The 25,182-nt window shown below is 46.2% G+C and overlaps 1 protein-coding gene across 2 annotated transcripts in view; it reads left to right on the forward strand.

Annotated features, from left to right (window-relative positions):
• LOC138251898 (long-chain-fatty-acid--CoA ligase ACSBG2-like) overlaps positions 1-25,182 on the forward strand; it is a 239,873-nt gene that overhangs the window by 76,418 nt on the left and 138,273 nt on the right. For both annotated transcript variants that reach the window (XM_069205688.1, XM_069205689.1), the window contains exon 5: positions 23,616-23,696. In XM_069205688.1, coding sequence (XP_069061789.1) covers positions 23,616-23,696 — 81 coding nt within the window. The remainder of the gene's footprint in view (positions 1-23,615; positions 23,697-25,182) is intronic.

The raw sequence follows: 25,182 nt of genomic DNA on the forward strand, positions 1-25,182 counted from the left end.
GCCAAAGCATGGAACCTTCTCCGGTTGAGTTTACGCACCACACACGATCAAGTGCTTTCTAAAAAATTCAGAAAAACTTGTTTATTTTCCACTTGTTCATTTTTAGGTTTTAGTACTGGTTTCCATTTGTCTTCTATAGCGCCGGGACACGTCTTTGGAGCAGCTGTTGTCATCTCAATCTCATTCATTCATTTATTCATTCATTCATTAATTTCTCATTCTTGTCAGAGTATGGTATGCCTCATTTGAGAAAACAATGGTGATTGTCACGCAGATTACGATCTATAATCAACTACAGCAGAAAACAGCTGGGGCCTTGCAAACAAAGCTTCGTTATTTATTGTGAGTTTATGTCACTGCATGAATTTACCCTCTTTAGCTGTGGACAAGGATGCATGACATTGTTTATAACTGCTGCACACTAACAAAACAGCATGGCATAAAGCAAGCATGCAGCTACGCAGAGGGCTCTTTAGCAACATTCTGGAGGAAATTGAGGGGCTTCATGACTCACTCAAGGCTCTTCCTTTCATGAGTCATGGCCCCTCCCCACTCTCAACAATGTTAATAAATAGAATATTACACTTGAGCATCTGTGTGTGTGTTTGTATCAGCGCCACTGGAATTATGTGACAGAAGAGGGCTAAATTATGCCGCAAGTCTGACTAAATTAAGTGTCAGGAAAATTCAAATTATGCGGCATAATGCAGCACATTTTGTAATGGTATTATTTCATTGTCATTTTTAGGTCGAGCTCGCAAGTGATCTGACGTGTTGTAATCTATCGGTGAGCTTTTAACCACTCCCACCGCAACCCCATCACTATCACTCGTTCCTGGGCTTGCCTTTAAAAAATCCTCCTTGGGACGATTTTGTTACTGCCTTGGCCATCGACCCTGTTACATGGATAATTGCACATTTGCTGATACATTTGACTGCAAGCAAACTTCTTTTTCTTTTGTGGCTCTCCTTCAGGCTCATGGCGGCCGTGGCGCTTTGAATTGGCTCGCTTGTGTCAACTGTTCTTGATATGTTTAGGTGACCCTTGCAGTTTATTTCTCTTGTTACTCCTCCGTGGCTGTCTTGTGTCTATTTTGGGGGGAATTGTGGGAACTCTGATGGTGGTGGGGTGGCGAAAGTGGTATTCAATTGCAATTAGCATGGCAGATTTAAATTCGGATGCTAAATGGCAACATTTTCATTTTTGGCTGCAGACAGAGGAAGAAGGTAAATGGAAGTGCTTTATTTATATGCAGGGCCACTAGAATTCTGTGTCAGGAAAAGACAAAATTATGAGGCAGGGTTGACCAATTTATGTGACAAGAAAAGTCCAGTTATGAATTTACAACGCCAATAGCTCTAACTCAAGAAAATGCTAGACCTATTGCATTGTAAATGCTTGTTTATGTTTGTTTCTGAGACTTGGCTGCCAAAACTTCCTGGTTGAAGTGTTGGCAGCCAATCAGATCTCTGAATGAGATTGGGAGGATTTGTGAAGCCTTTGCGCCTCTAGATATACAAATTTAGTTTTCTTTTAATATTTCAAAAACTACTGAACAGATTAACACCAAATAACAACAAGCATTTTCAGTGCAATAGGTCTCATATTTGTGAGAGTTGCAGCTACTGGCGTCGTAAATGACAATGACCCTCATTATGTCAATGGCGGCAATGAGCTCCTACCGCCGGGGCGACGGCCGCCAAAACACCGTCGCCACGGCTACCTACCATCCGCCATATTATGACCGCAGCCGGAATTCCACCAGGAGAATAGCAGAATTCCAGTTACGGTCATGGCGGCGGACGGCGGTAAGGTGGCGCTGCTGCCTGCAGCAGTGCCACGGCAGTAGACCGCCACAGACCATATCATGATCCATGATACAGCCTGGTGGTGTTCTGCTGGTGGACCCTGCTGCTGGCAGCAGCGCCTCGTCCCGCCTCCTGCCGGAGGACCCCCTGCAAGCAGGTGAGTCGGGTACTCCGACAGGGGAGGGGGGAGCGTGGTGTTGTGTGTGTGTGTGTGTGTGGGTGTCTGTTTGTGTGTGCATGCATGCAGGTGTGTGGCGTATTGAATGCGTGTGTGCATGAATGGGGGGGAGTGTGCGTGTATGTTGTGTTGTGTGAATGCATGTGTGCTTCCATGTATGTCAGTGTGTATGGATGTGTGTTTGAATGTATGTATGCATGCATGGGTGAATGTAGGTATGAGTGTGTGTTTGCGTGTGTATGTTGGTGCGTGAATGTGCGTGTATGTTGTGGGGGGCTTGGGGAGGACTCTCGGGAGGGGGCGGGGGAACCCCTTATCAGTGTCAGGGAAGGAATTCCCTGGCACTGATAGTGCCTACTGCCATGGTTTTCGTGGCAGTAAGAAAGCCACGGAAACCATGGCGGTAGGCGGGGTCATAATTCCGCGGGTGGGAAAGTGACGGCCGCCTGGCTGGAGACTGAAGTCTCCAGCCTGGCGGTTGTTACCACCCTGGCGGACGGAGTGGTACATTGGTGGTTTGGCTTGAGCCGAACCGCCAATGTCATATTTTGGGGAGAGGTACCGCCAGCCTGTTGGCAGTACCTTTATCCAAAATACTGCCGTCCACCAGGGTTGTAATGAGGGCCTATGTCTTTTATTTATGTGTTTTGGTTTGGAGCGTAAGGGATGTATGTAGTGTAGAGTGAAAATCTGAGGTTTGTACTCTGTTACATGTGGAATTGTGCGGTGTGGAATTGTGTGGCACGGGCTGTATTCGTGTAGTGGAATAATGTGGTAGGCTTAATATAAATGGGTGAGTGCTGCATAGAATAGATAGAAAGGCCAATAGAGAGTGATGGATACTTTATTTAGGAACTGGTGCAAGCTTCCCTCACATAGAAGGTACAATGCAAGCTTCTCTCGTACAGAAGGTGCAATGCAAGGTTCCCTCACAGAGAAGGTACAATGCAAGCTTCCCTCACAGGGATGGTGCAATGCAAGCTTCCCTCAAAGAAATGGTACAATTTGAGATTTCCTCACACACAGCAGATACAGCACAGATGCAGTGCAACCTTCGCTCACACATAGCACAGATACAGCACAGCAGCAGTGCAAGCTACCCACAACACACAGCAGATACAGCACAGACAGCAGCAGTGCAAGCTTCCCTCACACACAGCAGATACAGCACAGCAGCACTGCAAGCTTCCCTCTCAGAGAATGTACAGTGCAAGCTTCCCTTACACAAGGAACAGGTATTGTGCATGCAGCAGTGCAAGCTTCCCTCTCACACAGCAGACACAGCACAGCAACAGTGCAAGCTTCCCTCACAGAGAAGGTACCATGCAAGGTTCCCTCACAGAGAAGGTGCAATGCAAGCTTTCCTCACATGAAAGGTACAATACAAGCTTTCCTCACACGAAGGGTACAATGCAAGCTTTCCTCACACGAAAGGTACAATGCAGACATCACTCACAGAGAACGTACAATAAAGCTTCCATCACATGGAAGGTACAATGCAAGCTTCCCTCACACGAAAGCTACAATGCAGGCTTCCCTCACAGAGAAGGTACAATAAAGCTTCCCTCACACAGAAAGTACAATGCAAGTGTCCCTCACAGAAAAGGTACAATGCAAGCTTCCCTCACACAGTAGGTACAATGCAAGCGTCTCTCACAAAGAAGGCACAATGCAAGCTTCCCTCTCACAGAAGGTACAATGCATGTGTCCCTCACAGAGAAGGTACAATGCAAGCTTCCCTCACAGAGAAGGTACAATCCAAGCGTCCCTCACAGAGAAGGCACAATGCAAGCTTCCCTCAAACAGAAGGTAAAACGCAAGCTTCCCTCACACAGAAGGTACAATGCAAACTTCCCTCACATGTACCAGCTGTTAAAACAAATGAAAATGGTGAAGGACTCAACAGTGTGTGTGTGTACTGCGGGCTGGGGCTGAGAGTGAGAGTGAGAGTGAGCAGATGCTTTACCCACCCTGCCATGAGGCAGCAGCATTATGACACTGTGACTCTCTCAGTCAACTCCTCCCCTGTGGAGGATCCACTATAGCTTTGTTATGCTTGTTGGTAATATGCTTGTGCAGCATAATATTAAGGACAGCGTGCTTGCGACTTTGTTGCTATGTATTTATATTGCAAATGATGCATTCTGTTGAGATGGTTAGATAGATGTTCAAGATGTTGCATACATGTGATAGTGTATGCAATTTGTTTCTATTATAAATTATTTTTTGAAGTTGGAAAGCGAGTGTGTAGACACATTATTTGGGTCAATTGCTTTTCATCGGGAAGAGAGAAGGCTGCCAGCTTCCATGCTGTTTGGTAAGTGCTACACATTATTGTATTGGCAGTGAGAGGGTCTGACAAGGAGTAAGGGGTGGTGGAGGAGAGCCGAATAGTTTCTGGTTCAGTTGTGAAAGCAGACACATAGCTATAAAGATTACTTTAGCGCTCGTAGACGGATTTTATTTTGGAGTGTAAACCTTTATTGAGTTGTCCTCAACTACAGGATGGGAAACTTCCCACTGAGATATGACCCTAATTTACCAGCTGCAAATAAGTTTGGTGAATCTAATAAACCACATCTGGTGTGTTTTACTTATATTTCAGTCTTTGTAAAGTAAATAGTTAAGTGTTTTTTGTGGGAAAAGTCCTTTTAGGGTATGTATAAAACTGCTTCTGTTTTCGTTCTTTTTTTTTATTTTCAAATTAGAAGAAAAAGACAGGCTACCTTTTGGAAGCCCCTAAAGCATATTAACTTAAAACATTTGGAAACGAGACACACAGCCTTTTAAATCGCATAAATGCACTCATAAATGTGCAAATTTAAATATTCACATAACTTATAATAAAACATTGTTGGAAAGTGGGTTATTGGCAGTGGTAAGTATGAAACTATCACATGCAATAGGCCCACTAACCAAATATAGGCTCAGTAAAGGTCTCAGTAAATGAGCCCCTTGCTCAACCCTTGGTAGCTGTAATCGAGCAGGCAGGCCTAACTTAGGAGACAAGAGTGTAAAGCAGTGGTTCCCAACCTTTTGACTTCTGTGGACCCCTACTATATCATTACTGGAGCCCAGACACCCCACTGAGTCATTACTGAAAGCTGGGGACCTAATCTGTTAATATAATTTAATTTTCTAGGCAGTTGCGGACCACCTGAGTAGGCTTTATGGACCCCCAGGGGACCCTGGACCACAGGTTGGGAACCACTGGTGTAAAGCATTCAAAAACACCAATACAATAAATAAGTGGACACAACACACAATAAAAATCCCACACCAATTTATAAAGATAGGTTGTATTTTTCTTGATAAATAGACACCGAAATGACAAAAATCCAATTTAGGGAACTAGAGATATGAATTTTAAAGAATAAACACTTTCTAGTGCTTAGAAACACAAACCGCCAACTTTACCAAAATTATCCAAACTTCAGGAGGTGTTTCTTGAAGTCCTCCTTGCACATACAAAGGGTCCAAAACACAAATCCAAGGGTCTGGAATCTCCTCGTGGTCCTTGGAAAGTTGGACCACTATTCCCACATTGCACCTGGCCAAATCCTTAAAAGTCCACTGGATGCACTCAGGGCTCAGGAATCTTGCTGAAGATGATGCAGATGAAGCTCTGTTAGCCTGCAGCTGCAGGGAGTCCACTCCTGAGTCCTTCTTGAAGCAAGGCACCGTCCCCAGGGCTGTAGTACCAGATTGTGCAGCAGGCGCAGGTCTCTAAAAAGTGCAGGCCAAGGGTGCAGATCCAGATTCCAGCAGGGCAGTCCTTCTTCCTCTTGTAGTTTCAGGCAGCAGATCTGAGAGGCTATGCACCTCTCACATATTTATTCCCAGCACCTGGGCATCAGGAAGGGGGCGCCCCTCACCAATAGAATGCAGAGTGATGCCCAGATACATGACCATTTCCTCCAAAGTGTGGCATATTCCTGTCCCAGAAAGCATCATTCTTCCAAAATCCATGATGGCTGAAACTTCAGCAAAGCAGTCAGAGCTGACTACACCATCCCTCAGTGTGGATCATTTCCATAGATCTCCTCCTCCTAAAATCTGCAAATTCCTTCCTTAAGACAGGTATCTGGCTGAGGGGTCCAGAAGGTGGGGGTTAGGAGATCAGGCATTCCCTCCTGTCCTGCTCTCCTTTGAGGCTGTATGTTTTATTACCCCTCCCCCTGCTCTGGCATTCCCATGTAGCCCCAGAGCTGCCCTTCTTCACCAGATAGCCTCTCTCTTAGACAGCCACATATCATTTAATCAAGCAGCTCTGCCAATCCTGTTAGCACTGACCAATCAGCGGGGACCTTCAGAAGGCTGGAGTTTGGCTACATAAAGATAAACCTTATGACTTATTTTCTGTACAAGTCATGATAAGTTACAATGGCAAATTGCTGGATTCATCAAAACAAATATTCTAAGCCCTTGACTGACTTGTCTATACTTTTCACTCCTATATTTACTGTAAAATATAATATTGCAGTGTTAGACTATGAAGCCTAGTATCCACAATGGGGCAAGAATGAAATTAGCAGTTTCTTCCTGCACCAGGGGTTTATAAAACATCTTTTTTAGGTGCCCTGCCTATAGTTACATGACCCCCCAACCTGGGACAACTAGGAGAGATCCGGGGGATACCTGATATGTGGGAATAAGGTAGATTATCACTTTTAAAGTTATCCATAGCAGCAAAGTCGAATTTGGACACAATTTCCATTTAAATGCAGTCTGTGTTGGCACCCCCCTTGCCACATTGTTTACTAGGGACCTACAGGGGCTGCCATGCAAATGGTAGGAATTTAACTTTTAAAGACAGGCTGCAAGGCAGGCCTGCATTTAAAAGGGCAGAAAGCACACAGCAGCGCACACATGCAAGTGCAGAAATTCTGCTGGGCCTCTAATCTCCATGCCCTGTTATATACCAGGGACTTACAGGGTCTGTCATGTCAATAGGAAGGGTACCCTAATACCTAGTGTACACTACTATATGTGTGTGTTTTAACATAGCACTGGCCTCGGTCTGGCTAATAGAACCCAGGGCATAGTCAGAGACAGTTATCATCAGCACCTAGCAGCAAGAAAAATTAAGGTGAACAGGGCAAAAAGATGACCTTCCAACAAGTATAAACAAAATGTTCAATGAAAATACTGTAGAAGTTTAGCAAATGAGGGAAAGACGCTGCCTTTCTTTTTACACATGGTTTATGTGAGTTAAAAGGCAGGGTGTCCCTTGTGTTTGCTAAACTACAACCATATTTTAATGCAATGTCATGTTTGCACTTAATATAAAGTTTAGGTTTTTTTTTGTTTTTGTTTGTGGACAGCAGGCAGATGCAGTGCAGGGATGTTTAAAAATACAATTGAATGTCAGAGCAAGAACACTTTACCCAAAATCGTGCCACTGAAGAAAGAAAATGAGGGATAAGCGGATAGAGTTAATGTGCATTAGGGGCGTGTGAAAGGCTATGGCGGTCATTCTGACCCAGGCGGTCAAAGACCGCCAGGGCGGAGGACCGCGGGAGCACCGCCGACAGGCCGGCGGTGCTCCAATGGGGATTCCGACCGCGGCGGTAAAGCCGCGGTCGGACCGGCACCACTGGCGGGCTCCCGCCAGTGTACCGCCGCCCCATTGAATCCTCCAAGGCGGCGCAGCTTGCTGCGCCGCCGAGGGGATTCCGACCCCCCCTACCGCCATCCAGTCGGTCGGACCGCCGGGATCCGGATGGCGGTAGGGGGGGTCGCGGGGCCCCTGGGGGCCCCTGCAGTGCCCATGCCACTGGCATGGGCATTGCAGGGGCCCCCGTAAGAGGGCCCCTAAATGTATTTCACTGTCTGCTGCGCAGACAGTGAAATACGCGACAGGTGCAACTGCACCCGTCTCACAGCTTCCACTCCGCCGGCTCGATTCCGAGCCGGCTTCATCGTGGAAGCCTCTTTCCCGCTGGGCTGGCGGGCGGCCTGAAGGCGACCGCCCGCCAGCCCAGCGGGAAAGTCAGAATTACCGCCGCGGTCTTTCGACCGCGGAACGGTAACCTGACGGCGGGACTTTGGCGGGCGGCCTCCGCCGCCCGCCAAGGTCAGAATGACCACCTATGTGTCTTTCTGTTTTTATCCATACTTTTAACTTGCAAGCTTTCCTACATAGGCAAGCAGATTGTTTAAACAGTCTGACTACACATGCAATGTTTTCAATATAAAAACATCACTTTGAAGGAAAACACATTACCTTTTAAATGCCCCTAATGCATATTACTACCAAACAAATAGAAAGAAAGCACATAACTCTTTTGCAAAGACACAGAACCATTTATCAATGGCCTTGTGCGATTTGAAATGGTACAGCAGACAGTTGCAATGCAGAGCTGTTACCCACACCGGTCCAAATATCAGAGCCAAAATGCTCTTGCTGATTAAAACAAGCATTTTCAATGCAACGGGTCTCGCATTTGTTCGAGTTAGAGCTATTAGCACTGTAAAGCAAAAAAAAACGCAGCATGATCGCACGATGTAAAATGCAGCGCGATCACGCTGCATGGAAAATAAACAGATAAAGTAGTCCGGACCCCAGGCTGAAAACATCGAGCCTCGTATGTTTTTAGTACTTTACCAGTGCTGTGTAGGTGGGCTAAACACTGGAAAATGCATGACGTGTGCATGCCTTTCACAAATGGAAGCAAGCGGACTTTAAAAGGCAAGCCCACAAACCAATGAAAGTGACTGACGTGGCATGGGCGTGGTTTCAAGCCCAAAGAAAGATAACAGAATGGACGGAGCGCTTTGCGCTCGCCCATAAAAAGGGGTACGCTTATGGTGCTCAAATTACGATTCTGCTTGAACATGTGTTTAAGTAAACATGAATGGTGGAGAAAAAAAAAGTTGGGTCAATCTATTTTTAAAATGCATGTCATTTTGAGCTCAGGGGTGGCAGCTGAGCGGAGGTCATGTTCACAGACAGGCGGTAGGTTTATAAGGTTATCAGTTCAGAAGGAATTTGGCCTCCACCACAAAAATAAGAAACCTTCACCTTTGGGAAGCCCCTCTGTCAGTTTTTGCAGATTACAACGCTCACAGTAGAGTAGCATGCTTCACGCGCGTGCACACTTTTCATGGGCGAGCGCCAAGTGCTCCGTCCCATGCTGTAATCTCTCTTTGGGCTTCTAACCACGCCCATGTCACGCCCTTCACTTTCATTGGTTCGTGGGCTTGCCTTTTAAAATCTGCTTGCTTTCGTTTGTGAAAGGCATGCATACGTCATGCCTTTTCTGGTGTTTAGATCACCTACACAGCACCGGTAAGCTACTGAAACCTTTCGAGGCTCAATGTTTTCATCATGGTTTCCGGACTACTTTATCATTTTATTTTCTGTTTTCAATTTCAGCGCGATCGCGCTGCATTTTACAGAGAATGACCGTGCTCTGTTTTTTTCTTGTAATTTGTGTGGCAAGAAAAGTCCAGTTAGGAGTTTACAACGCTACTAGCTCTAACTCGAGCAAATGCGAGACCCGTTGCATTGCAAATGCTTGTTTTTCAAGGAAGCGAACAACAACCAACATCAAGCAGCCTTCATCTTGCACACAGACAGCTGACACCTTGCTGCCTTCTGTTTCAAACACAAGGTCAGCGTAGAACATGGGGGGCGGGATTTGGGTGACTGCAAGCAGGATCTGAATGAAAGTGCACTGGTTGCAGGCTAACTTCACGCATTTGTGCTGCGACAGAAATGGTCAATGTAAGTTCCATATATTTACAGTTAAAAGTGACCTGTGTCATGCCCTCTATGATGCAACAGGGCAGTTTACTGCTGCTGATAAAAGAAGAGATACAGATGTGTCACGTCGGAACTACGCAACCCGCGGCTCGACTGCTACGGACATCAAAGAGCAAACAAATAGTAGCTCTTGAAGAGAAGCCCAGATACGGCTATTAATATTTAACAGGCTTTTAGCAAGTTTGTGCCTGAGAGCAGCGCTGGCCAGGGGTGATTTGTGCTAATGGGGCAACTTCAAGGTCCTTATTCCTGATTCTCTTCTCAAACAAGTCTTAATACCACACGCCGGACACCCTTGGGAAAATGTGAGGAGAATAGAACAATCTGTACAAGCCTATTTATGGTGGAAAGCCTGGAGCAGAGATCCGGAGTCTGCATTCCTTGGAATGTAGACAGCCCTGGGGGTTTAAGTGAACTCACTGTACACAGTAGCACCAGCAGGAATCAATGAAGAAAGTAGTCCCACAACACATCAGATGAACAGACAAAGCGAAGGATATAGTGGCCGGTCCACCCACGGAACAAATGCTCCATGGGAGAGACAAAGAGGAAACATTGACCACCAGCGACAAAGGGTTATTAAAGGATACTGAAATGAACAAATGAAATGGCTTTAAGTCCAGAGTAAAAGTGTACTAAAAGTATACAAGAGGCCGTACTCTTACGCTCAACCTAGAAAGCACTCTTTCTGAACCTAGAGCTACCTTCCTGCAAAATTGGTGTAACTCCATCCAACTGTTCAGGCTGTAGTCGTTTTCAAAATCCCTATGGGAAATAAAATTGGAAATGCACTTTTTTGACCGCCTCCTTTTTCTCAGCCTCCACTTGATGGGTCATCCCAAAACGTTCCATGCTCAACTAAACTCTTGAGCACACTTTTTCTGGAAAAAAGTGTAGATTCGTAAAACGGTGACAATGATATAGCCAGATCAAAAAACACTTTTTCAATCGAAAGTAGGTCCTCACTAAAACTACCTACTGACGACCGCCAGTAGGTAAGTTATATCTATATGTGTGTGTGCATAATGTATATATATAATGTATATATATATATATATATATATATATATATATATATATAAATCCTCAACAGATGGAACCATAACCATCCTCCGGCTGCACCACTCCCTTGGTTGAATCCCAATCCATAGAACGAAGTAAAGTTCAACAATACGGAGTTGAATTGAGTCAAATTTATTCCATATAATAATTGCACAGTATCCTGCAATGAAATGTCAACGCGTTTCGGCAACACGCCTTCTACTGGACAAAACCTATATATTTATATATATTTGTTTGGTTTTTGCTCGGTGTGCGACTGTAAATTGTGTATATGTAGTAAATTAAGGTTCTTATAAGGGCTTGGATTGCTTGGTAATTGTTCTCACATAGGTATGTACCATAACTGTGTTGCTGCATATAGCATTTTCAAATATTCTAGGTGAGTGAATAAATAATTAATGTGATCAGTAATCACCACATGACTATCTTTAATTCAAGCCTACACGATAGGTCTGTAGCTTCTACAATTGCTTCATAGGGGCAGCAGACCTTAAGTGCTGTGTGGTGTATTTCTGTTACATTATGCAGAACTAATCTGTCAAATGGTGTGAAAAATGTACTCTAGGCCTGGAATTAAATATCTACTCAATACCCGAGGGATGCCAATAATCCCTCAGGAGACTGGGTAGGTACTACAGAAAACAAGGCGCTCCTAAAGGAGTAGCTTGAATATAATTTAAGTTCATGGAGGGTGGTTGGTGTCATGTGAATCCAACCACTAACAACAATGAAATGTAATAAAGAAAGTACATTTGTGGTTATACAAAATGGGTTTATGTATTATAAGAACATTTCGATACAATGCATGACATAATACATATAAATATCGCAGTCACTAAGGGAGTCATTATGACCCCGGCGGTCGGTGTTAATGTGGCGGTAGTACCGCCAACAGGCTGGCAGTACATACTGCCACATAATGACATTGGCGGGTTATATACCACACCAACTGCCATGGCGGTAGCAGCCGCCGGGCCAGATATAACAATCTCCAGCTCGGCAGCTGCTAATGTACCGTCAGCGGTATTTTGACCCTGGCATTTGTAATGCCACGAAAACCATGGTGGTAGGCCCTACCAGTGGCAAGGAATTCCTTCCCTGTCACTGGTAGGAGGACCACCCACACCCCCCAACACTCCCCGGATGCCCCCAACCTTCCCCCTCCATCCACGCTCCCCCCTTCCAATCCCCCACCCCCCCATACAAGCACACTTGCAGACACGCACCACGCTTTCACATACTCACTCACACAGGCATACACACATTCATACATGCATGCATTCATTCATTTTGCACACATCCGTACACACATTCACACTGACATGAAGACACGCATTTCCATTCATACACGCATTCTAACACATGCACACAAACAACACTACACACACATTCGCATTCACACACACACTCACACATTCATGCACATACACACCCCACACACAAACACCACCCCTCAGCCCCCTCTCTTGTCGGAAACCCAACTTAGAGGGGGGTCTTCTGGCAGGGGACAGGACAGGGTGCTGCTACTGCCAGCAGTGCCCGGCAGCAGAACACCGCCAGCTCGTATTATTTTTCATAATACGGCTGGCGGCGGTCTACTGGCGTGGCGCTGCTGGTGGTAGCAGCGCCACCTTAACACCATCCGCCAATCAATTATAGAATATGTGAAGCGCACTACTCACCTGTGAGGATCTCAAGGCGCTGAGGTGGGGGGGCTGCTACTGCTCAAGTCCTTAGTCTGACGCAGGTGGGTGGCAAGAGTGTTCCACATCTTGGCTGCGAGGTGGGAGAATTATCTGCCGCCGGCAGTTGTTCAGCAGAGGCATGGGACGTGGCGAGGACACAGCGAGGACAAGGTGGGCGGAGCGAAGCTGTCGGGTCGGGGTGTAGAAGGAGAGCCATCTGTTGAGGTATTCTGGTCCGGTCTTGTGCAGTGCCTTTTGAAAGTGGGTGAGGAGTTTGAACGTGATTCTCTTGTTGATGGGGAGCAGGTGGGCTGTGATGTGGCAGTGGTGGGGGATGTCCAGGATGAGACATGCAGAGGCATTCAGGATGTGTTGCAGTCTTTTCTGGAGTTTGACCGTGGTTCCTGCGTAAAGGGCATTGCCGTAGCCCAGTTTGCTGCTTACGAGGGCTTGTGTGACTGTTCTTCTGGTTTCAATGGTGTAGGAAAATGGCTCCCTGTTGCAGTTACCCCCCACTTTTTGCCTGATATTGATGCTAACTTGACAAAGAAGTGTGCTGGGACCCTGCTAACAAGCCCCCAGCACCAGTGTTCTTTCACTAAAAATGTACCATTGTTTCCACAATTGACACACCCCGGCACACAGATAAGTCCCTTGTAAAAGGTACCAGTGGTACCAAGGGCCCCGTGACCAGGGAAGGTCCCTAAGGGCTGCAGCATGTGCTGTGCCACCCTAAGGGACCCTTCACCTAACACATGCACACTGCCATTGCAGATTGTGTGTGTTAGAGGGGAGCAAAAGGCAAAGTCGACATGGCATCCCCCTCAGGATGCCATATACACAAAATACTGCCTGTGGCATAGGTAAGTCACCCCTCTAGCAGGCCTTAATGCACTAAGGCAGGGTGCCCTATACCACAGGTGAGGGTATAGCTGCATGAGCAATATGCCCCTGCAGTGAGTCCATTCTTAGACATTGTAAGTACAGTGTGGCCATATTAAGTATATGGTCTGGGAGTTTGTCAAAACGAACTCCACAGCTCCATAATGTCTACACTGAACACTGGGAAGTTTGGTATCAAACTTCTCAGAATAATAAACCCACACTGATGCTACTGTTGGATTTATTAAAAAATGCACACAGAGAGCATCATAGAGATGCCCCCTGTATTTTACCCAACCCTTCAGTGCAGGACTGACTGGTCTGTGCCATCCTGCCACTGAGATGAGTTTCTGACTCCCTGGGGTGAGAGCCTTTGTGCTTTCTGGGAACAGAAACAAAGCCTGTACTGGGTGGAGGTGCTTCACACCTCCCCCCTGCAGGAACTGTAACACCTAGCAGTGAGGCCTCAAAGGCTCAGGCTTCGTGCTACAATGGCTCAGGGTACTCCAGCTGGTGGAGATGCCCGCCCCCCGGACACAGCCCCCCCTTTTGGCGGCAAGTCCGGAGGAGATAATGAGAAAAACAAGAAGGAGTCACCTACCAGTCAGGACAGCCCCTAAGGTGCCCTGAGCTGAGGTGACCCCTGCCTTTAGAAATCCTCCATCTTGGTTTTGGAGGATTCCCCCAATAGGACTAGGGATGTGCCCCCCTCCCCTCAGGGAGGAGGCACAAGGAGGGTGTAGCCACCCTCAAGGACATTAGCCATTGGCTACTGCCCCCCAAACCTAAACACCCCCCTAAATTGAGTATTTAGGGGTGACCCTGAACCCAGAAAATCAGATTCCTGCAACCTGGAGAAAGAAGAAGGACTGCTGACCTGAAAGCCCCGCAGAGACGATGGAGACACCAACTGACTTGGCCCCACCCTACTGGCCTGTCTCCAGACTCAAAGAACCTGCACAGCAACGCATCCATAGGACTCAGAGGACTGATCTGCACCTAAAGGACCAAGAAACTCCAGAGAACAGCGGCACTGTTCAGAAACTGCAACAACTTTACAACTTTAAAGCAACTTTTAAAAAGACTCCACTTCCCTCCAGAAGCGTGAGTTATCACACTCTGCACCCGACGCCCCCGGCTCACGTTTGGAGAAGCCAACACCGCAGAGACGTCTCCCAGGTGACTCCAACAACGTGGATACCCTGAGACGACCCCCCGCACCCCCACAGCGACGCCTGCAGAGAGGATCCAGAGGCTCCCCATGACCGACACTGCCTGGTAACAAAGGAACCCAACGCCTGGACCAAGCACTGCACCCGCAGCCCCCAGCACCGAGAGGAACCACCTATCAGTGCAGGAGTGACCAGCAGGCGGCCCTCATCCTAGCCCAGTTGGTGGATGGCTCGAGAAGCCCCCTGTGCCCTGCCTGAATCGCCTAAGTGACCCCTGGGGTCCCTCCCTTGCTTTCAATAGCAAACCCGACACCTACTTTGTCCACTGCACCCGGCCGCCCCTGTTCCGCTGAGGGTGTGTTTTGTGGGCTTGTGTGTGTCTCCCCCAGTTCTCTACAAAAAAACCCTGGTCTGCTCCCCGAGGACGCAGGTACTTACCTGTAAGCAGACTAGGACCAGAGCACCCCTGTTCTTCATAGGCACCTATGTGTTTGGGCCCTCCTTTGACCTCTGCACCTGACTGGCCCTGTGTTGCTGGTGCTGTGGCTTTGGGGTTGCCTTGAACCCGCAACAGTGGGCTGCCTATGCCCAGGAGACTGACTGTGTAAGTGCTTTATGTACCTGAGAAAACTAATCAAACTTACCTCCCCCAGGAACTGTTGATTTTTGCAGTGGCCACTTTTAAAATAGCTTATTGCCATTTTAATCAAAACTGTGTGTACTACTGTTTTAAATCAAAGTTCTATGCTGACCTGTGTGAAGTACCTTGCATTTTATGTACTTACCTCAAATTTGAATCTCGTGGTTCTAACAATAAATTAAGAAAACATATGTTTCTATATAAAACCTATTGGCCTAGAGTTAAGTCTTTGAGTGTGTGTTCCTCATTTATTGCCTGTTTGTGTACAACAAATGCTTAACACTACCCTTTGATAAGCCTACTGCTCGACCACACTAAAACAAAATAGAGCATTAGTATTATCTAATTTTGCCACTATCAAACTCTAAGGGGAACTCTTGGACTCTGTGCACACTATCTCTCACTTTGAGATAATATATACAGAGCCAACTTCCTACAAGTGTGGATCCATTTGTAGATCTTTCGAAGCATGCAGAGGGTGGTGAAGCAGGAGCAGGAGATGGCGTTGACTTTCTGGGACAAAGATAGTGAAGAGTCCAGGATGAATCCCAGGTTGCATGCGTGATCGGTGGGTGTCGGTGTGGTTCCCAATGTGGCAGACCACCAGGAGTCGTACCATGCGGAGGGGGTGGAGCTGAAGATGAGGACCTCAGTTTCTTTTCAGAATTCAGTTTCAGGCAGCTGAACTTCATCCATTCGGCGATGGTCTTCATTCCTTTGTGGAGGTTTTTCTTGCCGGCGGTGGGGTCCTTGGTGAGGGAGAGGATCAGCTGGGTGTCATAATTGTATGAGATGATGTTGAGTTTAAGAGATGAGGCGATGTTAGCAAGCGGAGCCATGTAGACGTTGAAGAGGGTCGGGCTGAGGAATGAACCCTGGGGTACGCCGCAAATGATTTTAGTGGCTTCAGAGTGGAATGGAGGGAGGCGGACTCTCTGAGTTCTGTTGGTGAGGAAGGAGGTGATCCAGTCCAGGACTCTGTCGCAGATTCCTGAGTCATTGAGGTGTGTGCATAGGGTGTTGTGGCAGACAGTGTAGAATGCGGCTGAGAGGTCCAGGAGGATGAGGGCCGCGGCTTTGCCGTGGTCCACTATGATCTTGATGTCGTCGGTGGCGGCGATGAGGGCGGTTTCGGTGCTGTGGTTGCTGCGAAATCTGGATTGAGATGGGTCTAGAATGTTGTTCTCCTGGAGGAAACTAGTCAATTGTTTGTTAATAATTTTCTCTGTGACTTTTGCCGGGAAGGTGAGCAGGGAGATGGAACGGAAGTTCTTGAGGTCCTTTGGGTCCGCCTTGGGTTTCTTGAGGAGGGCATTGATCTTGGCGTGTTTCCAGCTCTCCAGGAAGGAGGCGGTCTTGAAGCAACTTCTGATGATTTTCCGGAGTTGGAGTGCGATGACAGAACTTGCTTTGTTGAAGATGTGGTGAGGGCAGGGGTCAAATGGTGAGCCGGAGTGGATGGTGTTCATGATTTCGCTCTTTATCTCTGTAGGAGGTGTGTGGCGATTTCTACATAGAGGGCGTTGCCGCAGTCCAGTCAGCTGGTGATGAGGTCCTGCGTAGGGATCTTAGGTAGCATGCACAAAGTGAGGAAGCAGGCAGAGGAGACGTTGTGGATCTGTGATTTCATGGTGAGCTTGTTGTCAATGAATATTTTGAGGTTTCTGGCATGGTCGATGGGAGTGGGTGCGAGTCCTAGGTCTGACGGCCACCAGGAGTCATTCCATGTGTTGCTGCTGGTCCAAAAATAAGTACTCCTGTCTCTTTATGTTCAATTGCAGGCAGTTATTCTTCATCCAGTCAGCGACACTTCTGCATCTTTTTTTTCACTTCTGGAAATGCCAGGATGTCTAAAAGAGGGCATGCGCAAACTTCATATTTAGAGACCTTCTGACCAGAGAACCAGCTGTTTATTAAATAGGCCCCTCATGGACCGCAGGGACCACACCACACGCGGATGACCAATATGTGTTGCCCTTGCCTTTCAAGACTAACACTCTCTCTTTTTTGCTCCATTTGGTGTTACATCATCCCCCAATTTCATCATAATCAACCTTTACTGAACCCATAAAACTCCATCCAAAACAGGGACCTTTCCCTGAATCTCTGACATCTCCACCTCACGACACTTAACTAATAACTATACATGGGATATCCCTGACCTAGTGTCGCAGGGGCTCCTCCAATTTCTTCTACTATCTCCACATTAAATAAAAACAGTATCATAATCTAGTTTTCAGTTTTTTTTCTGGAAAAAAACAGAAAAGAAGGTTTCTTGCGATGGATTTTCCATGCTGTCCTTCATGAATTCCAGGTCAACAGTACGAGAGTTAAAAAACACGATGACTTTTACTTAAACTCAGGCATATTTAAACATATATTTGTATATGTGGGTGTAGTGTTTTGCTATACTGGCTGTTAAATTTGCTAAACGCAACAGGCCTCAAAGTATGGGTGCATGTTTTTCAGGTAAATAACTGTGGAAATATAGCATTTTGCTACTCTGTTTGTTCTTAAAACACAAAATAAATATAGATAAATACTAATAGGTTGGGTAAAAAATAAATATGGATAAATACAGACGGAAATGTCAAAAGAATAAATATACAATAAAACCTGGAGCCCTATCTAGAATTTAGCTCCCTGAGACCCCATGGATATCCAGTCTATTACATAACAAGCTCTATCCACTAGTGCCCTCCTATGTCTGTGACAGATATGCCATGAACTAACCACCTATATTTCTTGGACGCTCCATTAACCTTCTGGGAATCTATGATTTTGATTCTGCCCAGACCACAATCAAAATTATTCTTATGGAAGCTGAATAGGATCAACACTTCTCAGTGCACCACATTGACCTATCTTGAATGCTGGCATTTCCAAAACCTCTGTACTAATTCATAATCTTGGAATGGATGAGTTTATTGAATGCGGATCACCAGATGGTATGGGAAAGATGGTAGATTGAGATTTTTTTCTTCAGAAACACAGACCCTGGACCATTAATCATATTATGAGTATAGCACAAAGAGTTGAACATAGTGATCTTATTCACAAAGGACCTCCTCATTCATAGAGGATGCCCAGCACTCGTGATAGGGTGTCCCGCACTTGTGGTGGGACCTCTGTACTGCATTTTGCCATTGCAAAGGTCCTGCCACAACTGTGGGCTCCCTCGCCACAACTGCAAGGCCTCTGCCACAAATGTGTGTGATAATCTTATGTAGCATCTTGATAGGTGTTGGCTGGTACACTGAATAATTGGAGGGACAGCCAACTACTGAGCAGCAATGCCTTTAGAGTCAACGCCTAAGCTGTCAGAAACGGCTCGTTATAAACAGTGTTTATAATGAACCACAACCAAGTGCTCTGACGTTGAGGGTGAAGACAGCGCATGTTCTTACAGTGCTTGTCAGACAGCGGGTCACAATATAAATAGAAAAATAAAAATGTAGTTACCCATTGTATTAGAAATAGGGTCTCTAGTTGGCAGGGGTGCACACCTTTGTCCAAGTAGGTACCACAATCCAGATTATCCTGTGCCCACCCCCGGGTAGCTTGGCACTGAGCAGTCAGGCTTAACTTAGAAGTCAATGTGTAAAGTATGTGTGCATTAAATCATACAGTAACACAGTGAAAACACCACAAGAGGCAGTTCCTTGATGCAGGTGTATGTCCAGAAGTGTCTGAGTTGGTGGGGTCAGGGACCCAGTTTATATATCCAAATATGCCTTTGAAGTGGGGGAGACTTCAAAGAGTGGCTTTGAAGTGCACAGGTTCCCCTTTCAGCACAGTCCTGTCTGCACTGTAGGGGCTTTGGCAGTTCATTCTGTGAGGGCAGGCCACTGGCCTTTGAAATGTAAGTGTCAGGACCTCCACCCTACCAGCCCAGGAAGAACCATTCAATATGCAGATGAGTGTCCTCTTGTGTTTGTGGTTGTCTGAACGCAATGCACAAGGGAGCTCTCACCCAGCCCAGCCCAGACGTGGATTGGAGTCAGGCTGTAAGGGACAGATGGTTTTTAATTGCAGAGAAATGCTCACTTTCTAAAAGAGGCATTTCTAAAAAAGTAATATAAAATCCAACCTCACCAATAAGCAGGATTTTCTATTACCATTCTGGCCATTCTAAATATGACCTGGTCATCCCTTTCTGATCAGAATCTACCGCTCACAAAGTATATGAGGGCAGTCCTAATGTTAGTCTATGAAAGGAGCAGGCCTCACAGTAGTGGAAAATGAATTTATGAGTTATTCACTACCAGAACATACATATAAAGCACATATGCACATGTCCCGCCTTTTACCTACATAGCAACCTGGCCTATTGGTTGCCTAGGGCTACATTAGGGGTGAGTTATATGTAGAAAAAGGTGAGTTTAAGGCGTGGCAAGTACTTTTAAATGCCAAGTCAAAGTGGCAGTGGAACTGCACACACAGGCCTTTCAATGGCAAGCCTGGGGCATGGTTAAGAGGCTACTTAGGTGGGTGCACAATCAGTGCTGCAGGCCCACTAGTAGCATTTAATTTACAGGCCCTTGGCACATGTAGTTACTAGGGACTTATAGGCAAATTATTTATGTCAATTGGGTATGAATCAATGTTTAAGGGAGAGAGCATATGCACTTTAGCACTGGTTATTGGTGTTAAATTGTGCAGAGTCCCAAAACCAGCAGAAACAGTGTCAGACAAGTGGAGTGAGGCAGGCAAAAAGTTGGGGGATGGCCATGCGAAGGCTGTCAGGTCTAAGACACTACATGCACTCCCTCACCTCCTCTGCTCCTCGACTTCTCGTGCTTCTCTTCTGTCAGCGCTGGTCTGCAGTTCTCCACACCAATCCAGATGCTGCTCTCATGCTGCTGATAATGCTAAGCAGCATCAGAGCAGTGCCGGGATTGGCTAGAGCACGCTGTCTCGACCCTCCCTCAGGTACTGGTGGCCTGTGCCTGCTCTCCAACCAGCTGATAATGCTAAGCTTGGTGGTTGGTTAAAAGTGTGCATGTCAGGCTGGCCGTCGCAAGATCGCCGGCCAAAATGACAGGTGCACACTAAACTGGAGAGAGCACCACTCTTCCACTGCTGACAGTCAGAAGCAGTGGCCCTGATCACGACTCGGGCAGGGAAAAGGGAAGGATAGAATGGTAATAAATTCATTTTATTAACATTTTATTTTTCACCTTTACTGTAATGGCTGCAGGGGGGAGAGAGACAGTCCTCCGCCCTAAAAGAGGGGCTGCCATTGATCTTGAGACAGTAGAGGCATATAGCTGCATTGTGATGGATATTCTTCTCAAAGGAGACTTTGTCGTCCACAATAATGCCAAGATTATGGTCAGAACTGACAGCGGAAGGGCACAGACCTGCTCTGGGACCACCATTCAGAAGACCAGATGGATGCCTTTGACTAAAGACTGTGACTTTCTTCTCTCCATTTAACTTTAGCGAGTTGGAGCAGATCCAGGCAGGTCTTTGAAATCAGATGATACAGTACTGAGAATTTGGGCATCGTCACCGTACGTCACAGTGTCACAAGCGAAGCATCTAATCAAGGCAGCCAGCAGGAAAATTTATATTTTAAAAAAAGGTATGTCTTGGCGATGATCTCCAAGGAACATCAAAATAAAGAGAAGTGGCTGAGGAAGAAAAAGGAAGAAGAAGAACTGTAGACATGCGATCAACAAGGAACGAGTATTTCAATGCTTGTTTGCAGGTTCCAATGTCCAAAAGCCTGCCAATAAAAAAAGAATGAGATCCCCTCAAGCAAGGCAGAACATTTGAGTAGCTGCGAGGGCGGTTGATTCAGTCTGGTCCAAAAACAGTCGGACGTCATCAGTTAGGGTTGGCAAAACTGACTCCATACTGTGTACTAGGCAGAAGCCTGACTGCAAAGGGTTTAAAACGGTGTCATCACATTGGTTTCGCCAGTTAACACCGTCCGCCCTATGGTTGATGCAGGGCAGGCTATGGCACTGATCCTTCTGGATCTATCCGCAGCCTTTGATACCATCTCACCGACCCTGCTTACGGGTCAACTGAAGGAACAGGGAATTAAAGATTCAGCACTAAAGCTTCTAACCTCCTTGCTCTGTGAAAGGTCTCAGACGGTTATCTTGGATCAATTCTGCCTGAAACCTACTACCTTGCATGTGGGGCTCTCAGGGCTCTACCTTGAGCCCGACCCTACCCAGTCTTTGTTTCCCCCTTAGCTAAGCTCATGAGATCTTCTTGATTACAGGTTGTTGCGTGTGCCGATGACACGCACATCGTCATTTCAATCTCTAGAGATACGGAGGCCATTTACACTAGTTTTAGAAACTGCATGCAGGCAATGTCTACTTTGATGGGTAAAAACTATCTCAGATTAACGGGAGATAAAACTGAGGTTTTGATCTGTGGTGGCCTGCTGTCCATTTGGAACAACTCCCGGTGGCTTAAATAGTTGGGCAGTTTACCCACCCCCACAGGATCTGCAAAACACTTGGGAGTGCTCGTTGACACCAACCTATCATGTTACCTTCAGGTCAATCGGACAGTCTTGTCCTGTCTTTGGATCATCAGAACTCTCAGGAAGGTGTTTCCTTACACTCCTATCTCAACGCGTCAGCAAGTCATGCTGGTGTCACTGTCATCTAGACTGGACTGCTTCAAAGCGCTTTATTTGGGGATCAGTAAGACGGCAGTAGCCAAGTTACAACTGATCCAAAATGAGGCAGCTAGGCTGATTCTTGATATTCCTAAATATCAATCAATCTCGGGAGAGATATCATAGCTCCACTGGCCACCCGTGAACAAGCCCATCGTTTTTAAAACCTTATGCATCGTTCACAAGGCACTGTATAACATCACACCCGGGTCTCAATGGTAGACTCCACCCAGACAGCTAAGATCTTCTGGCCATAATCTGGTGTCTGCCCCTAAATTTCATAAAGCAAGATGGCGGGCAGAGCCTTTTCGGTGGTGGCAGCTAGACACTGGAATTCAAGTACCCATCACATCACAAGCCTTCAGACCCATTCCTCTTTTCACGAAGCCTTGAAAACGTGGCTTTCTACTCCTTAAAGCTGGATTCCAAGGCCACTCATTCTGTTTTCTCCAGTTGAACTCACTCCATTACTGATAACCGTCATTAGCGCATAGACGCTTTCGTTCAATTGTTTGCGCTTTACAAATCTCTTTCATTTCAAGGTATCGATGTGTTTTGATCATTTTAGCTGGATACAGAAGAAGAGGCATTGGTCTGAAATTGGATGCTAGTATCTGCCAATGGTGGACATTCCATAGGTGGATTACCCCTCATATTGTGCTTTATTCACTTCTGCAGTGATTAAATTGGCAATGGAGTGAACTAATGTTTTACTAAAATAGTTAGGATGAGGGAAACTTTGTAAAAGCCGCTTGTATGTAAACACACATCTATGTAAACACACAGACTAGGAGATAGAAAAACTAGAAACCTACCCACTATTCCTCTTCTGCCCCAGAACACTTGCTGTGCATCCCTTTAACCCCAGGCACTCAAGGCCATGAACAGAGAGGAAGGACTTGTAAACATTGCTACCAAATAGCAACCCTTCTTTCCCTTCCTTCCTCTTTTGATGCCTTCTCCTTGTGGCTTTTAAACTGTGCCACACCCAAGTTCCACACAGGCCAAGGGCATGCTGGGTTTGCATTAGCCTATTACTAGCATGGTTTTTGTTTTGTCTACTTCACACAGAGACTGTTTCCCTGCTGCATGGAGGCAAACTTTGCATATTATACTTCCTGGGAGTGCAATCAGTCTATTACTAGTAGTTGAAGTTTAGGGCTTGAGCTGAACGTTTTCTAAATTATACATCGAGGCCCAGATTTACTAAATTGTCGTGCAGCGCAGAGCAGCCAAAAATGCTGCGCTGCTTGGGAAGGAGAGAGCAGGAGAGCGCCATATTTGCAGAACACACACGCACACACCTTTGCCCCAAAATACTATGCTTAGAGTAACTTTAAAACTTTTCCCACTTTGTATGTGTGCTGTACAGTGCTGCACACGTGCAAAGTTGGAAAATAATGGAGAAATAAAAGCATTTCTCCGGGACAGTGCCCACTTGGAATGAGTGCAATTTTTGGATGCAAAATCTTGTTTACTTTCTTTGGTAACTAGGGTTTTGCGTCACAAACCTTGGGTGGTGCATGGAATTGCCCATGGAACACCCCCTCGGTGCTAAGTAATGCAAAGCAGCTCTTCACTGTGCTTTTCATTACTTTTAACTGATTTTCCAGTATCAAACAAGTTTGGGGCCGGAAAGTAACTACTTATAAAAAGATTTTAAATCGATTTGCAACACTTTTGTGACAGAAACATGACACAAAATCTTAGTAAATATACCCCCCATGTGTGTTATAATTAATTTGTTTTGTCTTCTTTGTGGCTTGTTTTTAGGTCCAGGACCAGTTGCCTCATCTGAAGGCCATTGTGCAATACAGTGGTGAGCTGACAGAAAAGAGACCCAACCTCTACACGGTAAGGCACTTCCACTGGCCCTGGTCATGCCTCCCTCTCTCCCACACGGCCCTTGGCCATCTCTCCCTCGCTTCCACTCTCACACAAAGTAAACTATTAAGAAGACCTAAATAAGGCATTTCTGCACAGTAAGAACACATGTTTATACCTTTTTGTTAGCTTTGCACATATAAACTAATTTAAAAAAATTGTTTCATAATAGGGTACAATTATGATTGTAAAATGGCAATCAATACAGATTATAGATATGCCTCAAAAACAGATCATATTAGTTCTCTGATTTCTTCCTGTCTCACGGACTGACACAAATCTCAATTCTGGATCATTACTGCAATAGTTTATAATGATAAATTAAAAGCTATTTCAAAAGGAGGTATGTGCATCAGAGTAGCAAACCTTGGTTTTGCAGCATACATCCTTTTCTGGATTCACGTGCTGTGCATTACTCCGCCATCTAGTGGTTGGGTCCGGAAACGTTCTTGTTTTTTTCTTTTTTTTGTGGGCATCGTCGACCAAGTCCATCCCTTTTGTGACGTCAGGCGGTGCCCCGGAAGTACGTTCCTGTGTGTGGTTGCCATCTTTAGTTTCTTTTTTGTTTTCTCTTTTCCTTTCTCCATCCATCCATATTTTTGTTTTCCTCCTCCCACCTGTTTGATTCATTTACTATTTCTGGGGAGGCGGGTGAGTCGCATGTGAATCCAGAAAATTCTTCAAGCTGCAAACTTACTCCTGCTGGTAAGTAACCATTTCCTTTTCTGGATTCACATGCTATGCATTAGATTACGTAGCGGTATCCTGTCCCTTGGGTTGGTGGGTTGAAATGTGGATGTGTCGGCAAACAGGTGTTGCAGTACCTTCTGTCCCACCTGTGCATCCTTGTTGTGAGAGGAGGTGTCTTTTTGCATGGTTAGCCCCAACGTTTTGCCTGATGTTGATGTGTTCTAGAAGTTGGTAGTGCCCAGGGCCCCTTCTAACCAGGTTCTCTGGGCCAGAGCTCTTTCCCTACATCTGTTGTGATGCTTGGCACAATTGGATACACTCTTAAATATCACTGTAAGTCCCTAGTACATTAGTATACCTGCACCCAGGGCCTGGAATATTAGGAGTAGGCCTCTGAGGGCAGCATCACTGATTGTGCCACCCTCTAGGGCTCTGCACCCAGTTACCCTCAGCACTGCCAGTGCAGGCTGAGTGTCCTGTTGCAAACCTAAAATACAAACTCGACATGGCACACTCCCTGTGTGTCCTGTGCACCCCACACTGCATATGTCATGGGTAAGTCACCCCTCCCGAAGCCCTTGCAGCCCTAAGGCAGGGTGCACCATACTATATGTGAGGGAATAATTGCATGAGCAATATGCCCCACTGTGTCCTTGCCAGACCTGGGATATAGTGAGTGAACAGAGCAGCCATCTTAAGTACATGTGCTGGACACTGGTCAAACACGGGCTCCCCAGCTACAAGATGGCCACTCTGTACCCTGGGT

Source organism: Pleurodeles waltl, chromosome 1_2 (genome assembly GCF_031143425.1).
Source record: "Pleurodeles waltl isolate 20211129_DDA chromosome 1_2, aPleWal1.hap1.20221129, whole genome shotgun sequence".
Taxonomy (NCBI): Eukaryota; Metazoa; Chordata; class Amphibia; order Caudata; family Salamandridae; genus Pleurodeles; species Pleurodeles waltl.